We start from the raw sequence: 17,440 nt of genomic DNA, 5'->3' as shown, positions 1-17,440 counted from the left end.
AGACTGGACACAACTGGTCAAGTTATAGAGAATAAATTAATACTGTGTGTCAAGGTCCAGGTGGTCGGGGTACAACTTACAGAGGTGGTCGATATAGAGAGGTTGGCTTTCTATTGTGTACATATAGGTATCTCCAGTCTACAAAAATTAGGTCAACTTAGGGAGGTGGTCAATGTAGGGAGGTGATGAATTATGGAGGTTTTACTATATATCTTTAAATATGTTGATTGCACCATGAAGTATTTTCTACATACACCTTAACAGCCTTCTCCATGAGTCAATGGATATGTAATAGGAAGTTAAAATATTCATGAAGAATATTAATTTCAGTCAACCATCTGCCTAGAGAGTTATTTGATGACAGTGTTCTGTCTCCCTTTATAAATCTATTCAAAGCAAAGATAGTTACCCAGTACTATACAGGCAAATTTAATCACTAGATTGCTTCTTGCTGCCTTGCTGTCTTTATACATTTAGACAATTTCAACCAATACCTGTACCCTTTGTCTCCTGAATTATATGATACTGGCAAAGCAAGTTGCTTCAACAGTAAGAATTGTGATTAGAATTGGATAGTCAAATATTTATTCAGTATACAGATAGTCCTTGCTTACTGACCACTTGTTCAACGATAATTTGAAGTTGCAATGGTACTGAATAATATGTAATAAGCACTTACAGCTGGGTCATGTAAACTGTAACAGTTTAAAAGCATGCAAATGCAAGTAGATAAATAGATACCATTTTGGTAGGAAGGTAACAGTGTTCCATCTGCCTTGGTTTATTATAGTTATGCTGGCCAAATGTGCTCAGACAATGCTGGCTCCTTAAGCAAAGAAACGATTCTGTCCCCTAGAATCAGTTATGACTTTATTATCTTTGTCTGTCTCCCTGTCTGTCTATCGAATCTCCCACCTTTATTATTTTTACAAATAACTCCAGGTGATGAACATATCCAGCACACCTTCCTCCTTTTATTTTTCCCACAACAACCCTGTGAGGTGAGTTGGGCTGAGAGAGAGTGACAGGCCCAAGGTCGCCAACTAAGGCAGCACTTGATCTCATGGTCTCTAGTTTTCTAGCCTTATGCCTTACCCATAGACTAAGCTACCTCCTATGGTATTTATAGCTGGCCCTCTAAGTTATAGCCGTCACAGTGCCTCTGCAGTCACAAGTCACGACTAGGGTATTTGGCACTTATAATGGTTGTGATGTCTTGCAGTTACATGATCACTATTTGTGGTCTTCCCCACTGGCTTCTCACAAGGAAAATCAATGGGGAAGCCATCAGGGAAAGTTGCAAGGTCTCTGGTAAGTCAGCCCCCCGGCATTCTTGCACTCATGCCCCACTGGGACATCCTGCCTACAGCCTCCTGATGCTCATATCCTATGACGCCATCCATGTCTTGGCTTTCTTGCATTCACACATGGCCTTCATTAGGCTTCCTAAGCCTTTCTCAGCCTGCCCTAACACACACAGCCTGCGCCAGCACCCCCCCAGGTTTCCCCCAACTCTCCATGCTACACCTCCATGTTCTTTACCTGAGACTTCCACCAGTTCCTGCTTAACAACTCATGTATCTTGAGTTATAAGGGCGCTAGGACTGCTGGGATTATAATTTAGCAACAACAATTGCAGTCTAATTGCTGTCATAATTGAAATAACCCGTATTTGTATTAGGAAAAGATCACTTATGTTAATCTTAAAAACAATCTGATTACAATGGATTTTAATAAATAAAAGCAAATCATTGCATAGTTCTTTTTAAATAAACTTTTAGCATGATTTTATTTTTAAAAGTGGTGTGACTTTTAAAACAAAAATCTATTATGTTTTTCTAAAGGAACCTTCTAACTTGTTCTTCACTGACTAATTCACTTCCAATTGCATAATCATGATTTTCAAATTTCTTCAGGGCCTATGGACAAAAACACTTGGTATCATGTCACACATTAGCTAAAAATAAGAAAATCTCTCTGCAATTACATTTTTGGATTCAGAAAACATTTGAAATGCTATTTTATTACCAAAAGAATAAAAATTGGCAATACTTGGTCACTTGGCCAACAGTTTTAGATTGGTGAAAAAAATTAAGCCAACATAGTGTACTACCTGTGGTTTTAGAGACAAACTGCCTAGAGTACAGGTGTCAAACTCGCCACATCACGTGACATGTTGCGACGTATCATGACTCTTTGCATTGCCGGCAATGGGGTGGGCGTGGCTTCGGTATGATGAAACAGGCCCATGGGACAGCAGTTCAACACCCCTGGCCTAGAGGAAAAAAACTCACAAACTTGTTTAGCATACAATGGGCTTAAAGTTGTATTTCAACATACCTTCCATCTTCAGTTTGAATGTTGGTTTTCAGGTTTTGCAGAAAAGAGCTTTCTCCTTTTACTGTGGGTGTTACAGCAGTCCCATTTTAATTTCAGCAGAACGCTTTCGGCTTTTATATGCTTTCTATTGCATTAATTTGCATACAAAATACTACTATTGCATTTTAGCATCTATAGTTGATAAACAGCGTATAGAAAGAGTTCTGTTTTCTATATAATTACAGTTTTATAAATGAAAGTACTATGCTTCAATTACGAATGTGAACATTAATCTGCCTGCTTTTCTCATTGTTACTTGACCTAAGCATTGTGTATCAATAGAAAATTGCTACCACAACTTTGAATAGTAGCCATTATTATTCATATGACCTGCAAAATTTTAGACCAACATTAACACTGCAATCATATACTGTACAGATATGCTAACTTCTATTGATTTATGTGCACCTTGCATCAACCAAAGTTGCATACCAGTCCCACATAATCAACATGACAAAAGTATGGCTTACATCAAATTAATATAATTTAATCCATAGAATTGCACTTAATATTTCTGTGTTGAAGACATGTAGCAAACTTTTTAAGCTATGTCTAATTTTGTCTAACGCTTTTAATGTTAAAGACTCCCTTCAGTTGAACTTGACTTCTGTTAACTACAGGGATATGTAATTCTTTTGGCAGCCATCAAGAAGTAGCGTGCTATGGCCTTCCTCCTGGATGTTTTTTTCAATTTCCCAGTCTAATCAGTAGCCTTAGGATTTCCTAATTAATTCCTGTCCAACTGCTAAAAAGGTCTGCCATTGCTTAGATTTTTGGGTTACGGATAATTTTATTTGGGAAACAGTGGGAAATCTTATGATGGAGGAAATAAGCTGCACAATCATGGTTTGAATATAGGAGTGTTCAAAGAGCACCCCTCCCTGAAAAACTGGCAACATGGCCAAGCAACATAACTATTTTATTTTATCTTGTTTCCATTTTATGGAAACTACATATCATTGATAGGATTTATATTTCTGAATTCATTAGTAGCCTTTGTATTTTGATAATGCGGTAGGAAATAAATATTTTTGGGAAAATAAGTTATTCAACACATAACTCCTCACTTTTTCAGATTAACTGTCTTCAGATAGAATGGCTTGAAGGCTATAATATAATAGTATATGGAGGCAGGCAATCTGTGCACAATGGAATGGATGTACCAGTAGCCTTGGAAATAACAGCTGATAGCTGGAGGGAATAGAAGGGAAGGGGAATATCATTATGGATGGGAGCCTTGCCTCTCTTTCATCAGCTGAAACTTAAGATAAATTCAAGTTTTAGTGTTGCATTAAACTTGAAGTTGGGCTGTGGAAAAGATGCTTATTCAATTTCCTGCCATTATGTAAATTAAAAGCACAAGATTCTGGATTGTTGCTTTTTATCCTCCTTCCTGCCTAAAATGTGTATTTGCTGGCATGGGAAGAACAGCCTTGATATGTGGGAGCAGTAGCTCCTAAGCCATATCCAGTTCTCTGTGGAGATAATAGCTTGCTGTCTCTGATTTCTCTATCATCATTTCTCTCTTCCTCTCCCCTCCCCCCCCAACACTGTCTATATACAAAATTCTCTTAGGGCTATAACACATTTGACAAAGTGGACAGTGATCCATGAATGCTTACACTGTAATCAAGAAAAACCTTGAAATGTCACAAGAACGTTTTGTTCTTACTTTAGAATTGATTTGTCTAAGATAGGCTTCTTAATATGGGAATCCTCCAGATCAGGGGTCCCCAACATTTCTTTGTTGGCCCGGTGCGGGGGGGGGGGTAGAGATGCCTTTATGCACCCATGTGCACGCGAAGGGAGTTGCAAGCACATGAATGGGGCCAGAATTTCACGTGTGACGCAAATGTGGCCACTAGCACCCGCGCAATGCTTGGGCAACATTAGTGCCTGGGCGCCACCACAATGCTAGCGCAAGTGAGGGGGTGTGCTCATGATGCTAGCTAGCGCTTGTACGATGCTCACTGTGGGGGGTGCACGACACGTACATGCACTGGCCAGCCACTCAGGCAGCCCAGTGGCCAACAGCCCACGGCCCGGTAGTGGGCCGTGGCCCACAGGTTGGGTACATCTGCTCCAGATGTATTGGGAATATAAACTGCAGGGGCTCTGCTTGCGGATTAATTCTGGGAATTGGCAGTCCCAACACTGACAGGAGGCCTTGAATGGGAAGGTTAATCTTGGGGAAATCTGTGCTGAGAACCTTGCAGCATAAAATTCCTCATAATATTTATATGCTTTTTTTTTTTTTAGGACAGCTAAGTTCAATCGCCTTTCCCCGACATGAGGAGGAATACCTCCAGCTGACAGTAAGCTGTCACCCATGCTTATTAATCTTCGGTCAAAACTGTAATGCCAAATGCCAATTACTCAACATGCTCTTGGGAAGGAGACTGCTACCTACCACCAAAATTAGCAGCGAGGAGAATTGTAAGAGACGTCGAATTCGTTTCACACATGGAAGACAAACACGGATCAGTTTAGCTCTACCAGGACAGTATGAATTGGTTCATAATTTGGCAGCTCATCAAAGTAGTTGGGAAACAATACCTGAGGAGGACTTAGAAATCCATGATGACAGTGAGGATCTGGCACATCAGATTGCAGAGTTGGAGGTTACACTGAATCATACTTTATTACAGGTACCAATGAAAACAAATACCTTTGTATATACTATTTCATGTTTAAACATAGGAAAGTAGTTTTGCCAGAAGTCTTTTAATTAATGTTACATTTTTTTATTTTGAATATAGATGAAGAAATTCTATAGATAGAACAAACAATAACTTTAAAAATATAAGAGTTTGAGTTCATCCTTAAGTTTAATTTCAATGTGTGTCTCTGAATTTAAAACTACTGTTTCTAGAGTATGAAATATGGAGGATGCAATTTGAAGTAAAGAAACTTTGGTTGGAAATAAAATGTTTAAATCTTCCCCTGATTGGCATACTTGGTCAACCCTTAGTTTATCCGTGATTAAGATTATGAATTTACATTTATAAAATTTAAATGTTCTTTTCCATATCCTTTATTGTACTTAAATATTGTATTCCTCAGTTGGGTATTAGTGCATTATAGATATATACTAAAGTTTCTTTTGGTTTGGGCTATCTATCTTTTACATGAGAATCATATTGTATTACTACTAGCTCTAGAAAATTTGCCTAAAGTCTATTTTTTAAGTATATCTTAATATTGGAATATTGCTAATATGGAATGAAATGTTATGTGAGCACAGAAAACCATTGATTTAATGTCATGCATTTCAACTAAATATGCTAATCTAGTTTTATTTATGTAAGTCAATTTATGGAAGACAACTGAAAGGTGTTCTGTGAACTTCTTGAATCAATGAAAAAGATACTTTTGTTAGAATCAGGATATAGTTAGGCAAATTCAGTATTTGCATCATAAGAAATAGTAAATTCAGAGTTTTTAAATTCAACCCCCCTCCCCCAAAGGACCATTGTTAGATTTCCCATTTATGGAATTTTAAATAAAAAATTAAGTGAAATATCAATTAAAATAAGTAGGTGAAAATAACTAATGCCAAGATTGACATTTTTGCACAGAATTCTATCAGAGAAATGTTAAGGAACAAAAGATGTAGAATTGTAAAATATGGATTTATTTAGCCAGATTGTAAAATGCTTGGCTTGAATAAAATTGTTTTGATTTCCAACTGCTAGAGATACTGTTAATCTAATTCAAAGAATTGAAGGCTGTTGTTACTATGTGGTTTTTATGCCCTATGTAGCTCTGACTAAATCATTATTTTTCATTCAAACATTGTAAAAAATACATTGCTAGGCTTTTCTTTTTTTAAAGTAGATTCTTAAAGATATTAATTCTTTGTATGCACATTGAGATTAGATATAAGAAGGTTCTGAATTATACTATTCTTAACCCCTGTTAAGAATTGAGCATTTATACAATTATATAGTCAGTTGAGAGGGGTGGAAAAAAAAAGCTGTGGAAAAGTAGATTGGGACTGCTTAACTGACTGATACTGTGTTCCAGCCTTTTCTTCCAACTGCATTAGACTTTAATTCCCATATATAAAGTGTGAATAGTATTGGTCAGTTCTGGCACATTTTGGAATACCAGTGGATTCTTAGGATAGAATGGATAAAATATAAGTTTCTCTCTTCCTGTTATCTACAAATATTGCTGATTCTTATTTGTAGGTAATTGTATTCAGGTTGCTTTTTATCATATTATGGATATATTTTTAAAAATACTGCATACCAAAAAGGAAAACTGGCTATTAAAAAAAGATGTGAACAGGGTTTCAGCTAATGATTAAAATGTATTGATTGTGTTAACAATGTTCCCTCTTGTAAAAGAAAAATACTATTTTAAGATGGTACTTGCTATCCAGTTCCTTTAGTTATAGTTCTAACATATATTTAATTTAATATCAAAAATTCTTTTCCACCAGATTATTTTATTCAGCTGGAGCAATGAGTGGATGTCCTGAAGTTGTTAACTCATCAATTACAATTTTTTTTTGCAATGTTAATTTGGTTGAGAATGTCTTAAACTCTATAAGTTTAATTTCCAAACATTAAATCCGGTTGCAGAAATAGGTTCCACTGTGGAATATTAGCCTTATACTTAGGAACTCTGTTATCCTGTGTGAGAAGAGGCAAAAGCTAAAAGAAAACCACTGATAAGAGCTAGCGAGAATACTCACTTTAGCTTCTGTTCATCAAATAAGATTAATTGCCATATTGAGATGTCTAACTCTTTCTACTTCATTGACTTTGTTTATTGCAATGAATGTGAGTCATCTCTCATGGCAAATGTTGATTTGCACATGAATCTTTATCTTAACTTTCACTTTTGCCTAGCAACATCAGTTTTTGTATTCTATGTTCTGAAGTCCCATGACAGTCAGGCAAACGGCAATTAACAGTTTAGTTTGAGAGTTGCAGGGAAAGAATTTTGGAAAACCTAGTGATGTATTGAAGGGGCTGAAATTTGCTACATTTAATTGTTTAGTAATAGCTTTATAGGGTTATCATCCTTGTGCTCAGTTTTGGTTTATTCGTGGTGGAGACAGTTGAGATGTTTGCTCTAAGTTGCATTGAAATCTGTGTCTCAGACAGCATATTTGTTTGATGCTTGTTCAGAGACAAAACACCTTCTTTCTGAAATTTACTTTGATCTTTTTTATATTACCAATTCTAAGCTTATATAATGTTTTAAGAGTAATATGAATCTGGATCAACCAAAGTGATATATTTAATACCTGAATTTTTCTTAAACCTGGCTCTTTACTTCATTCTTCATAACACACTTGCATGGGTGTGGGGGCTGCAGTTGTTATTTAATATAATATTTGGCATGGTTCTGATTCTGCTGAAAATGTGATTAAAATTATAAATTGTTTCTGTGAAAAGTCAAGGAAAATGTATCAGTTCAGGGAGTGTTTGCCAGAATCTATTACAATTCTGCTATTCATATTTGTAAACTGACAGTATATCAAAGGAGCATCAAACAAATGAGTTGAATTAATAAACAGGCGTATCAGGATAGATTTCAAAATAGCAGAGGCCATAAGTATAGAGATATAGAGCTTCTGAAGTTTTACATAATTACTGTATAGATTTTTAAAAAGAAAAATTCTTACAGCCAATGTAGTTTAACACACACACATAAAGTTATTACAGGCCAACCCAAGTCAATTCAGTAGCTGCAGTGCAGTTACTGGGCATGAGGCAATTACAAGACTTTATGAAGAGCACAGATATCTGGCACAAAGACTAGACAGTTTATTTATGAAACACCTACAAAATAATTATAGCCTTAATTATGGTTCTGTTTTTCTGTTGTGAAAAACATAGGGGTAATGTATCATCCCGTTTTCTCAAACCATATAGGTATACTATATATTTAAGCTAGCCACTTTACTGAAAGCTAAATAAATTTATCTGCTATGCACTGAAGAATTGCACTGGATTATCTACAATTTTTGGAAGCCATCTCTTCTGTCCTATTGTAGAACATGTTCTGTATCTAAATGAGGAAAAATTGGTGTCATTAATATAAGATTTTTTTTATATTCTGAAAGTTAAAGGGAAAATTAAGGAACTATCTTCACTTATACAAAATTGAGACTTTAATTGTACTTAAAGATTATTATTATGTTTATCTTTCTCAGATTCCCCTTGAAAGCAGGAGAGATACATTTTTTGCTAAGGATGTGGAAGGGAGGGAGTGCTGAATGCAAAGCTCAAATCAGCCCTTAATGTTAAATTTTTAATGCTTTGATATCTTCAGGAAATGGATATTGTGATAGCTCCATGTCGGGGATTCCAATCAGCTGAAGACACTTTGGGAGAATCTATCAACAGCGTTCTTCCAGTCATCACTTTTGCCATCAGTGAGGCTGAACTTTCAACACTGGACATGAATGAGTTGCAAGAGATTAAAGAGAAGTTTGCTTTACCCATCTTCTTTTTCAAAGTATTAGATTTGGGATCTGAACTAATATCTCCTCAAAATGCAGAAACTGAAAAGTCATCCCTTTTTCGGCAACTGCTAGATTTAGATTATCTTAGTAGCAACCATTGCAGTTGTGGAGCTCCTAGCACTGATGCCAAAGCCCAAAGCATGCTGGTAGAACAATCTGATAAGATTCGTCTGCTTAGCACTTTCTCCAAACAAGTGCTGCAACAGCGTTTGGTAGATGCTGCCACCATTTTGAACATCGTACATTACCGTTGCTTAGACATCTTCATCAACCAAGCCTTTGACATGCAACGAGACCTGCAAATCACTCCAAAGCGTTTAGAGTATACACAGACAAAAGAGAATGAGCTGTACGAATCTCTGATGAGTATAGCCAACCGCAAACAAGAAGAAATGAAAGATATGATAATTGAAACTCTCAGTAACATGAAAGAAGAGCTCCTGGAAGATGCTGCTAATATGGAATTCAAAGGTAAAGCAAGTCATATCATAAAACATAATGACCTGCAAAGAGAATTCTATTTTGCATTTTATATTGATTCTGGAAAACCTCCTACTTAGAGATTCCCATGTTGGTCCAGGTAAAAATGTTCATATGTTTTCCTTTTAAATGTTACAAGTCAAGTGAATATGCCATCAGGATTGAAACACAATTGATGGAAATTTCATACACATTGGATCAGTATGAGTAATTTATTAATGTAGTTTTCTCCAGCTGAATACTCTCCAGGTAGTATAAATATTTCTAAGAATTTTGGGAGCTGAAACCTACATGTCTGAAGTATGCTCACATTGGGGAATGACTAGTGTGATGGCTATCTATGACTAAAAGAGATACAGCTTTCTAACTAAGATAACAATGTTCTGTAAAAGTATTTACATATTGTACATTTTTGTACTGAATGTTATACAGACTTCATAAAGATCCTGCTTCTTGCATGTGTGTGTGCAAGTAATTGCCCTCCTAGTGCAGTCAAGTAAATTAAATTAAAGGATAATTAGGACCAGACTTAACTTATATCAGTGTTACAAACTTCGGCTCTCTTCAAGACAGTAGAGGAATGTCATACCCTTTTCAGAATATATTTCTGAACACCATTATAAAAAAGGAATTGATGTGTCTCAACCAAGAAATTGATTTTAAAATTTTTCTAAAGCCTTGAAGCTTTCTGCTGATCCATAATCAGAGTAATAGTCATGAAATGGAAAAGGTTTGGGGTAATACTGAATGGTTGTTCTAGTGAAATCATTTCAAGCCACAAGTCTCAAGGAATCTAAGAAAAACATTCTGGGATCTGTAGGCTTCCCTCATTAAACATGCAAAAATTCATAATTCTATCATTAGAAAATATAGGGTAAAGGTTGGATAGCATAATAGTGGTCATAGAATATCAAGTTATCTCAAGTTTGCCTAAAAGTATCTAGATGACACAGCAGATTCTTTTAGAGTGGGTAGCAGAAGGAATGCCCTCCGGATTTGATGACATGCCTTCTTTGAAGGAAGAATGAATTCTGCTTTGTATCAAAATTAAACCAGAGAATATCAGGCCAGCTGTCTGAAGTTGTGGGTTATGTAACAAAAACAGTAATAAACATTCAAACAGGTTTATGAGAGAATGGATGAACAATAAATTCAGAGTTTTGAAATGGCCAAATCAAAGTTTAGTCTAAACCCCAAGGAAAAGTTTTGGTAGGATCTGAAATGACTAGTTTATTTAATATTTATTTATTTGATAAATTTATATAGCTGCTCATCTCACATAAAGTTAAAAATACAAAAATGATACTACAAAATAACCCAAACCATAACAAATGTTATCAAAAATCAATAAAAACTATTAAAGAGCATAATCTGCAGGGGAGTGAACTAACTTTGCACTTTACAGGTTCCATACCGACATTACAGGATGTCCAGGCCAGATGGCAAAGCTATGTTTTCAGGCCCTTCTGGAAGGCCAGCAAGGTCAGGACCAATCTGTTCTTGGGGAAATGGTCCAAGGATTCTCTTCTTTGGTCCATTACATGACATTCCTGTAATATTTCTTTCTTTACCAAACCTGATGGGATGAGTATATACGATTTGAGGGATAGAGTCCCTCAAATAACCTGGTCCCATGCTAATTTTTCTAGTTCATACTAGAAAAGCTCAATTGAAGCTGTTTACAAAGGAGGAGTGAGTCAGATATACGAGAGACTGTTTTCACTTATAGGAAGCATTTATTGCAGTTATTGCAATAAAAGATAATTGCAACCGGGGCGTTATCTAAGGAGCACATCACATGTTTGATGATGTTATGAAATAATGACAATATTTCAGTGTGGTCAAATCCTTTTCTATATTGGTAAGATCGACAGGAAGGTCTAGTAACACTGAGTAGCAAAATATGCAAAAATTGAGAAGATCCAAAAGATAGTGGATAGTTTTTCCCCAGGAATTACATTCTGTTCATTTCTCAAACATGCTATTTGGGATGGGGCAGTGGTAACAACTACTTAAGAGCCAGATCTATGTTTATCTGTGCTACTTAAACTCCATTACAAGGTTCTTTTAGATAAATATAATTTTAACTATATAAAAATCAACATGCTATAGAGCAGTGGTTCTCAAGCTTTCTAATGCCATGACCTCATAATACAGTTCCCCATGTTGTGGTGACCCCCAAGTGGGTGTGGCCACTAATAAGAGGGAGTAGGACAGCTAGGGAAAAGGGAAAAAAATGGTGGACAGCGTGGTTTGGCGACCCCCGTGAAATGGTCATTCGACCCCAAATGGGGTCCCGACCCACAGGTTGAGAACCACTGCTATAGAGAGAAGTAATATTTTCATTCAGTGATTTAAATAATCTATGCGGCATTCAATTGCTTAGCAGTAAAACTGAAAATTAAATGTGGCCTGTCTTCTTTAATTTTGAAAAAAATCAAAGATAAATCTGTCTTTGTTTTGCTTTCAGGAGCTATGAGAACAGCAGTAAAAAATTAACTGACTTTTAAAAATAGAAAATCTATAGTATAGCAGTATAGTTATATGTTAACTTCTGCAAACTTAATTACAGAAGTTAATTTGTAAAAATAATTTGTAGAATGATTCTAACGTATTTAATGTTTAATTCAGAACAAAGCACTTTTTGATAGATGCACTTAGGACTGCAGTTTGAAGTGATTTATCACTTTTAAAGGGGCTCTGCAATGATTGTATTTTTTATTTATTGAAAAAGCAAATTTCATGTAAAGATGGAATCAATAGTAGTTGATCTTAAAATTAACTTTATGCTCTTGTTTTACCTCCAATTTCCTTTTAACTACTATGATATATACATAAATACCACCAGCCAGCTTTACTCAAATACTGTTCAGTAGCACATATACAAAAATTTGAATTCATTGACATATTGTAAAAAAAACCCAAAATATATTTAGATGTGATAAACCTCAATAATACACTAGTCCGTCTTGTAAGTAACAAACAACTTTTGAAGAGTTAAGCCTAATTTTATGAACCATTTGGGGGAAGGGGGTATTCATTCTTCCTCAATGTCTGTTAAATCATAATTGTAATGATATACTGCATAACATTATCATACAAATGATGAATACCATCACAAATAAGTGTGTCTGTTTTAAATTTATCACCTTAATTGTGAACATAATGAATATTGTTTTTGAGAGATCTCGAGATGGAAATCTTATTTGTTATTTGTTGCATCCAAAGTTCATTAAATCAGGGTTGCTAGATTGAAGTTTCACTATTTAGTTTTGGAATAATCTAGTGAAAGAGTCCAATTAATCTGAACAGTTTAGCAGTGCAGATTTGAAAATTTCTACTCCATAAGAAAGCTTGATAGGGCTTATTTTTAGGTGAGTTTGATTTTACAATATCTAAACTAGTCCTATTAAGAGAGTTAAATAAATGCTTAACTTTCCTCCTAACTTCAAGGGACAAAATGCTTAATTTGTGGGATATGTTACTAAAACCCAATTTAGCTAGCATGTTATATTTAATTGCACAAGCACAAAATGTAACATTACTTTTGTTTTGAGAAGCTGCTTAAACTTCCTTTAATGTTGATTTTTTTTCTTTACCTCTCTCCTAGATATAATTATTCCTGAGAATGGGGAGCCTATAAGTTCTAAAGACATTAAGTGCTGTATTAAGCAAATCCAGGAATTGATAATCTCAAGGTTAAATCAAGCAGTTGCTAATAAATTGATAAGTTCTGTGGACTACTTGCGAGAAAGTTTTGTAGGCACTCTGGAAAGATGTCTGAAGAGTCTGGAAAAATCTCAGCAGGATGTTTCAGTACATATTACAAGCAATTATTTAAAACAGGTAAAGCAGTACAAATTACTTAGATCATTTTACAGAACTTTTTCTAGGATATTAGCTGATTGAGAGGCAATGTGATGCAAAAACAATTTGATTTGGATTGGAGAACGTTGGGTTGAACTACAACCCCTTGGGTATGACTATGGGTCAACCACTATCCCAACATCTGCCTCACAAGTTTGTTGGGAGATTAAAAGTGCATGTGTTGAAAAAAAAAAGAACTTCTTTGAACACTTACAGAAAAAATGGAATATAAGTTTAATAAATAAAGAGTGCACACACAAAGATACTGAAGTAACATATACAGAAAGATTAGAAGTTTTCTCCTAATAACCATCTATGTATTGGAAGACTTCATTCTATGTTTGCTGAGAACGTGCTAATGGAGCATTATGCTGTTGAAAATGAGTAAATGGCAGAAGGATAGTAAGGGAATGAATTGTCCCTTCAAGCGAAAAAGACTACCGTGGACAAACCACTGCCTTTGTTGTTCATTATGTGTAAGGGGATGCATGTTTGCCATAGAAAGTCTCCTCTGTACTTGGAGGCTTGTAACACAATAGGATCCTTGATAGTAGTATCCTCACTTTGCATATAACTTCCATAGATAAGAGATTTCCAAGTAGATACTTGGCCTCAGCATTTGGAATAGAATGACAGTGATTGAACAGGAATGAAGTCCTACATGTATTTACGTAGGAGTTTCAATCATTGAACTAAACAAAACTTAATATAGAGTAAGCATGCACAGATATTTTTGTGCTTTTAAGTCCAGCACAAAGGCCTATACTGATCTGTTATCTCTTTGTAAAAAGAAGGGGGGGGGACCCTCAATATTCTAAGAAAAATTCTAATTTTTCCTCAATTTTCATCCCATTATATGTGAAATAAGCTGAGCTATACAAATCATTCTATCAGCATAGCAGCAGTCTATGCATACTTACCTGGGGATATGAGCCACTAGACTTAATGGAATCTAAGGCGGAGTAAGTATGTGTAGATGTTGCTTACTAAATCCAGATTTCTTCAGATTTTCTGTATGTGAACATTTGTGTGTGAGAGAATTATGCATGTGTGTGTAGATTGTGACCAATTAATTTTACATATAGGGTATCATATTTTATAAGAAATTAGTTAATATTGATTAAAATCAATCCTATTGATTTTTTTTAAATGTGGCCTCTTCCCATTGTATTTGTGTGCATGCTGTGTTTGCAGCATAACACATTTGGGTGAGCAGTTAATCTGCAGAATTGATTTCAATTGGAGTTGGCAATTCTAATTGATATATTAGAGCAGGCATGTCAAACTCGCGATGTCACATGACATCGCGCGATGTATCGGAGCTTTTTCGCAATTGCCAGCAATAGGGTGGGCGCGGCTCCGGTATGATGAAACCGGCCTGCGGGCTGGAAGTTTAACACCCCTGTATTAGAGAAGTTGGGCAATGCACAAGATTTTATATGTATATTGTTTTGATCTACATGTCCTTTGGGAAATGGGTTTGCCTTAAATTCAGGCTCTTCTTCCTCTTGGGTAAATTGGGAATGGACTGAATTCATACATAGACCAAAATAGTTTGCTTTTTGGCACAAAGAGTCCATGTATTGGAATTTATTTGTGAAGCTCTTTCCAGGGTACTCAGTTGTTTAAATATAGTGGACAGTTATTTCAATTTGCAGGTATATAATTAATCTCTTTGCAGATATTGAATGCAGCCTACCACGTAGAAGTTACTTTTCACTCTGGTTCAACAGTATCACGGATGCTGTGGGAACAGATCAAGCAGGTATTAAATATTTTAACAGCATTGATTCATTGTAATAAAATTTATCTTAAGTACATTGTCTTCTATTAATTCATATCATCACCATCTGCATAATTGGAAAATAGCTACTTCTATTATGCATTAAGATTCAGAGGCATCTTATGTTGGAATAAAAGACAATTGATTTTAAAAACGCAGAGATAAAATATGGCAAGTGTGTTGGATATAACAACTACAACAACATTTATCTAATCTCATCCATTATCCTAATTTATTTGTGCCTGCCAGATTCAAAGTTAGTGTTGGCTAAGATGAAAGCAGCACTTTAATACTTGAGTTCCAACAATAAGATACATATATTTTTTCTTCTTTAGATAATACAACGGATCACTTGGGTGAGCCCTCCTGCTATCACCACGGAGTGGAAAAGGAAGGTAGCTCAGGATGCCATTGAGAGTCTTAGTGCATCCAGATTAGCAAAGAGCATCTGCAGCCAGTTCCGAACAAGGCTAAATAGTTCTCATGAAGCTTTTGCTGCTTCTTTGCGACAGGTCAGTTTGAACCGCAAAGAACACAAATCAGCACATTTAATCTCAGATTTTCAAATAATAAGGAGGACATTTATTGCTCATCTCTCTATTCTTTGGCAACATAAAGAACACTTGGACACCATCTTATCTCTTGTAGTCCTTTTAACAATAGGAGATACAGGTATAAAAACACAACTGTGCTAATTCCATTGAACTGGAGGATTGTACTGTGTTACAGCTATTCTAGTCATTAAAATGGGTGAAATGGTGGTGGTGATACTGTAGCGCTCATTTGCCAACTCTTAAAAATTACTGGGGAATAAACATTTTGCATTTGATATTATGGATTGCATCTAGAGTTACATTAAAAGAGTAGATAAACCAGCTACAACTGTTAGACATGGGCAGAAACTGGAAATCAAACCGGAAACAGCAGAAGATGCTGCTTATTATCTCCTGCTCAAGGGATAATTATAGAGAGTCCTCGAGTTACAAACATTCTTTCAGTGACTGAAGTTATAGTGGCATGAATGAAAGGATTTATGACTGGTCCTATTTAATTTTTTAAATATTAATTTCAATGGAAGAAAGTAGAATATTGTGTGAGTAATCTATCTAAATATTATCCAAAGGATGGCACAGATGTACTTATATTAGATCAATTTTGTATTAGCTAGAGGCTGGCCATTCAGGTAGGCTTGAAAAAACAGAAGATCTTTGGTTGAAGGTGCGGAAAGACCATGCCCCTCGCCTTGCCCGTCTGTCACTGGAAAGCAGGTCCTTGCAAGATGTTTTGTTATATGGTGAGCCACATTTCTTTTTCTTTTTTAATTTATTAATGGTTTGGCTTCATTTTCTCCTACAATATTTTCAATATTACAAGTAGATGGTCCTTTATTTATATTATGTACACATAATAACTGGAATGATTGGAAAAGTTAGAGGTGACCATAACTTAGAAGGCTAATGTTTTAATTCTAACTCTAGACAGTAAGACATTCATACAGTTAGTAATCATATATTTTAAATAAATCACCTCCCAAATTGTGACCTGAGCCCATGGCTTGCATAGTTGCTGTAATCTATGTTTGCCAGTGGTAGCTGGCAACTTACAACTGTAATAAAGCCTGCCCATCATGTTTGTAACTCGTGATGATTGTAAAATGGGTCAGTCATATGACATCTTTTTTGGGGCAGTCATTAAGTGAACCATCACAATGGTCATGGGTTTGCCAAAAACTAGAAGTAAATGCAATTGTAAAATGCAGTTGCATGACTGTAAGACAGTGCTAATAGCCATATATGCAGCTTGGTTGATGAATGCCTGAAATGTGATCATGTGACCGCATGGGGCCCTGAAAGGGTTTCGAATCCGGGTTGTAAGTACTCCCCAGGTAAGCCCATCGGTACTTTGAATGGTTGCTAAGCGACCATTCGTAAGTTGAGGACTGTCTGTATATAGCATTCAGATGAGCTATAGAGTTGGAGTTAAAGACAAAGAGTTGAAACGTCAGTATAAATCGATAGACATAGTATGAAACAACATTAACAGAACACAATTCTTTAATGTTTAATAGATTGAAGAAAAATAAAGCGACTGTGTGATCAGGTGGGAGTTGCAGATAGAAGAAGTTATATAGCTACAGCTTATTCTTATTACAATAATTCCCCCAAATCAAGTGATCAGAAAATAAGGTTTTAAATGTTTTGCATTTTTAATTATCTTATGTTAAAATTGATTGATTTGAAATTAAAATTAGTAATTTACTTTTAAATAAAAACTTCATTTAAATTGCATTAAGAGACATAAGTAGATCTAGCAACACATAAAATGCTTATTCTTCAATCTAGAGTGTTTATTAATGAAACTTCACTCTTAGGATTCTTTCTATGGGATTGGGGAAATTACCCCTTTTTTCCTGGAATCCACTATTTCAGCTGAAAATAAGTTCTGGA

General features: G+C 35.5%; 1 protein-coding gene across 2 annotated transcripts in view; it reads left to right on the top strand.

The window, feature by feature from the left end:
- DSTYK (dual serine/threonine and tyrosine protein kinase) overlaps window positions 1-17,440 on the top strand; it is a 42,592-nt gene that overhangs the window by 7,963 nt on the left and 17,189 nt on the right. For both annotated transcript variants that reach the window (XM_039320318.1, XM_039320327.1), the window contains exons 2-7: window positions 4,639-5,027; window positions 8,671-9,334; window positions 12,954-13,189; window positions 14,892-14,975; window positions 15,329-15,505; window positions 16,158-16,287. In XM_039320318.1, coding sequence (XP_039176252.1) covers window positions 4,639-5,027; window positions 8,671-9,334; window positions 12,954-13,189; window positions 14,892-14,975; window positions 15,329-15,505; window positions 16,158-16,287 — 1,680 coding nt within the window. The remainder of the gene's footprint in view (window positions 1-4,638; window positions 5,028-8,670; window positions 9,335-12,953; window positions 13,190-14,891; window positions 14,976-15,328; window positions 15,506-16,157; window positions 16,288-17,440) is intronic.

The sequence above is a fragment of the Crotalus tigris genome, unplaced genomic scaffold (genome assembly GCF_016545835.1).
Source record: "Crotalus tigris isolate CLP2741 ecotype Arizona unplaced genomic scaffold, ASM1654583v1 scf7180000017605.3043972, whole genome shotgun sequence".
Classification (NCBI taxonomy): Eukaryota; Metazoa; Chordata; class Lepidosauria; order Squamata; family Viperidae; genus Crotalus; species Crotalus tigris.
This window is presented reverse-complemented; position numbering and strand designations above follow the sequence as displayed.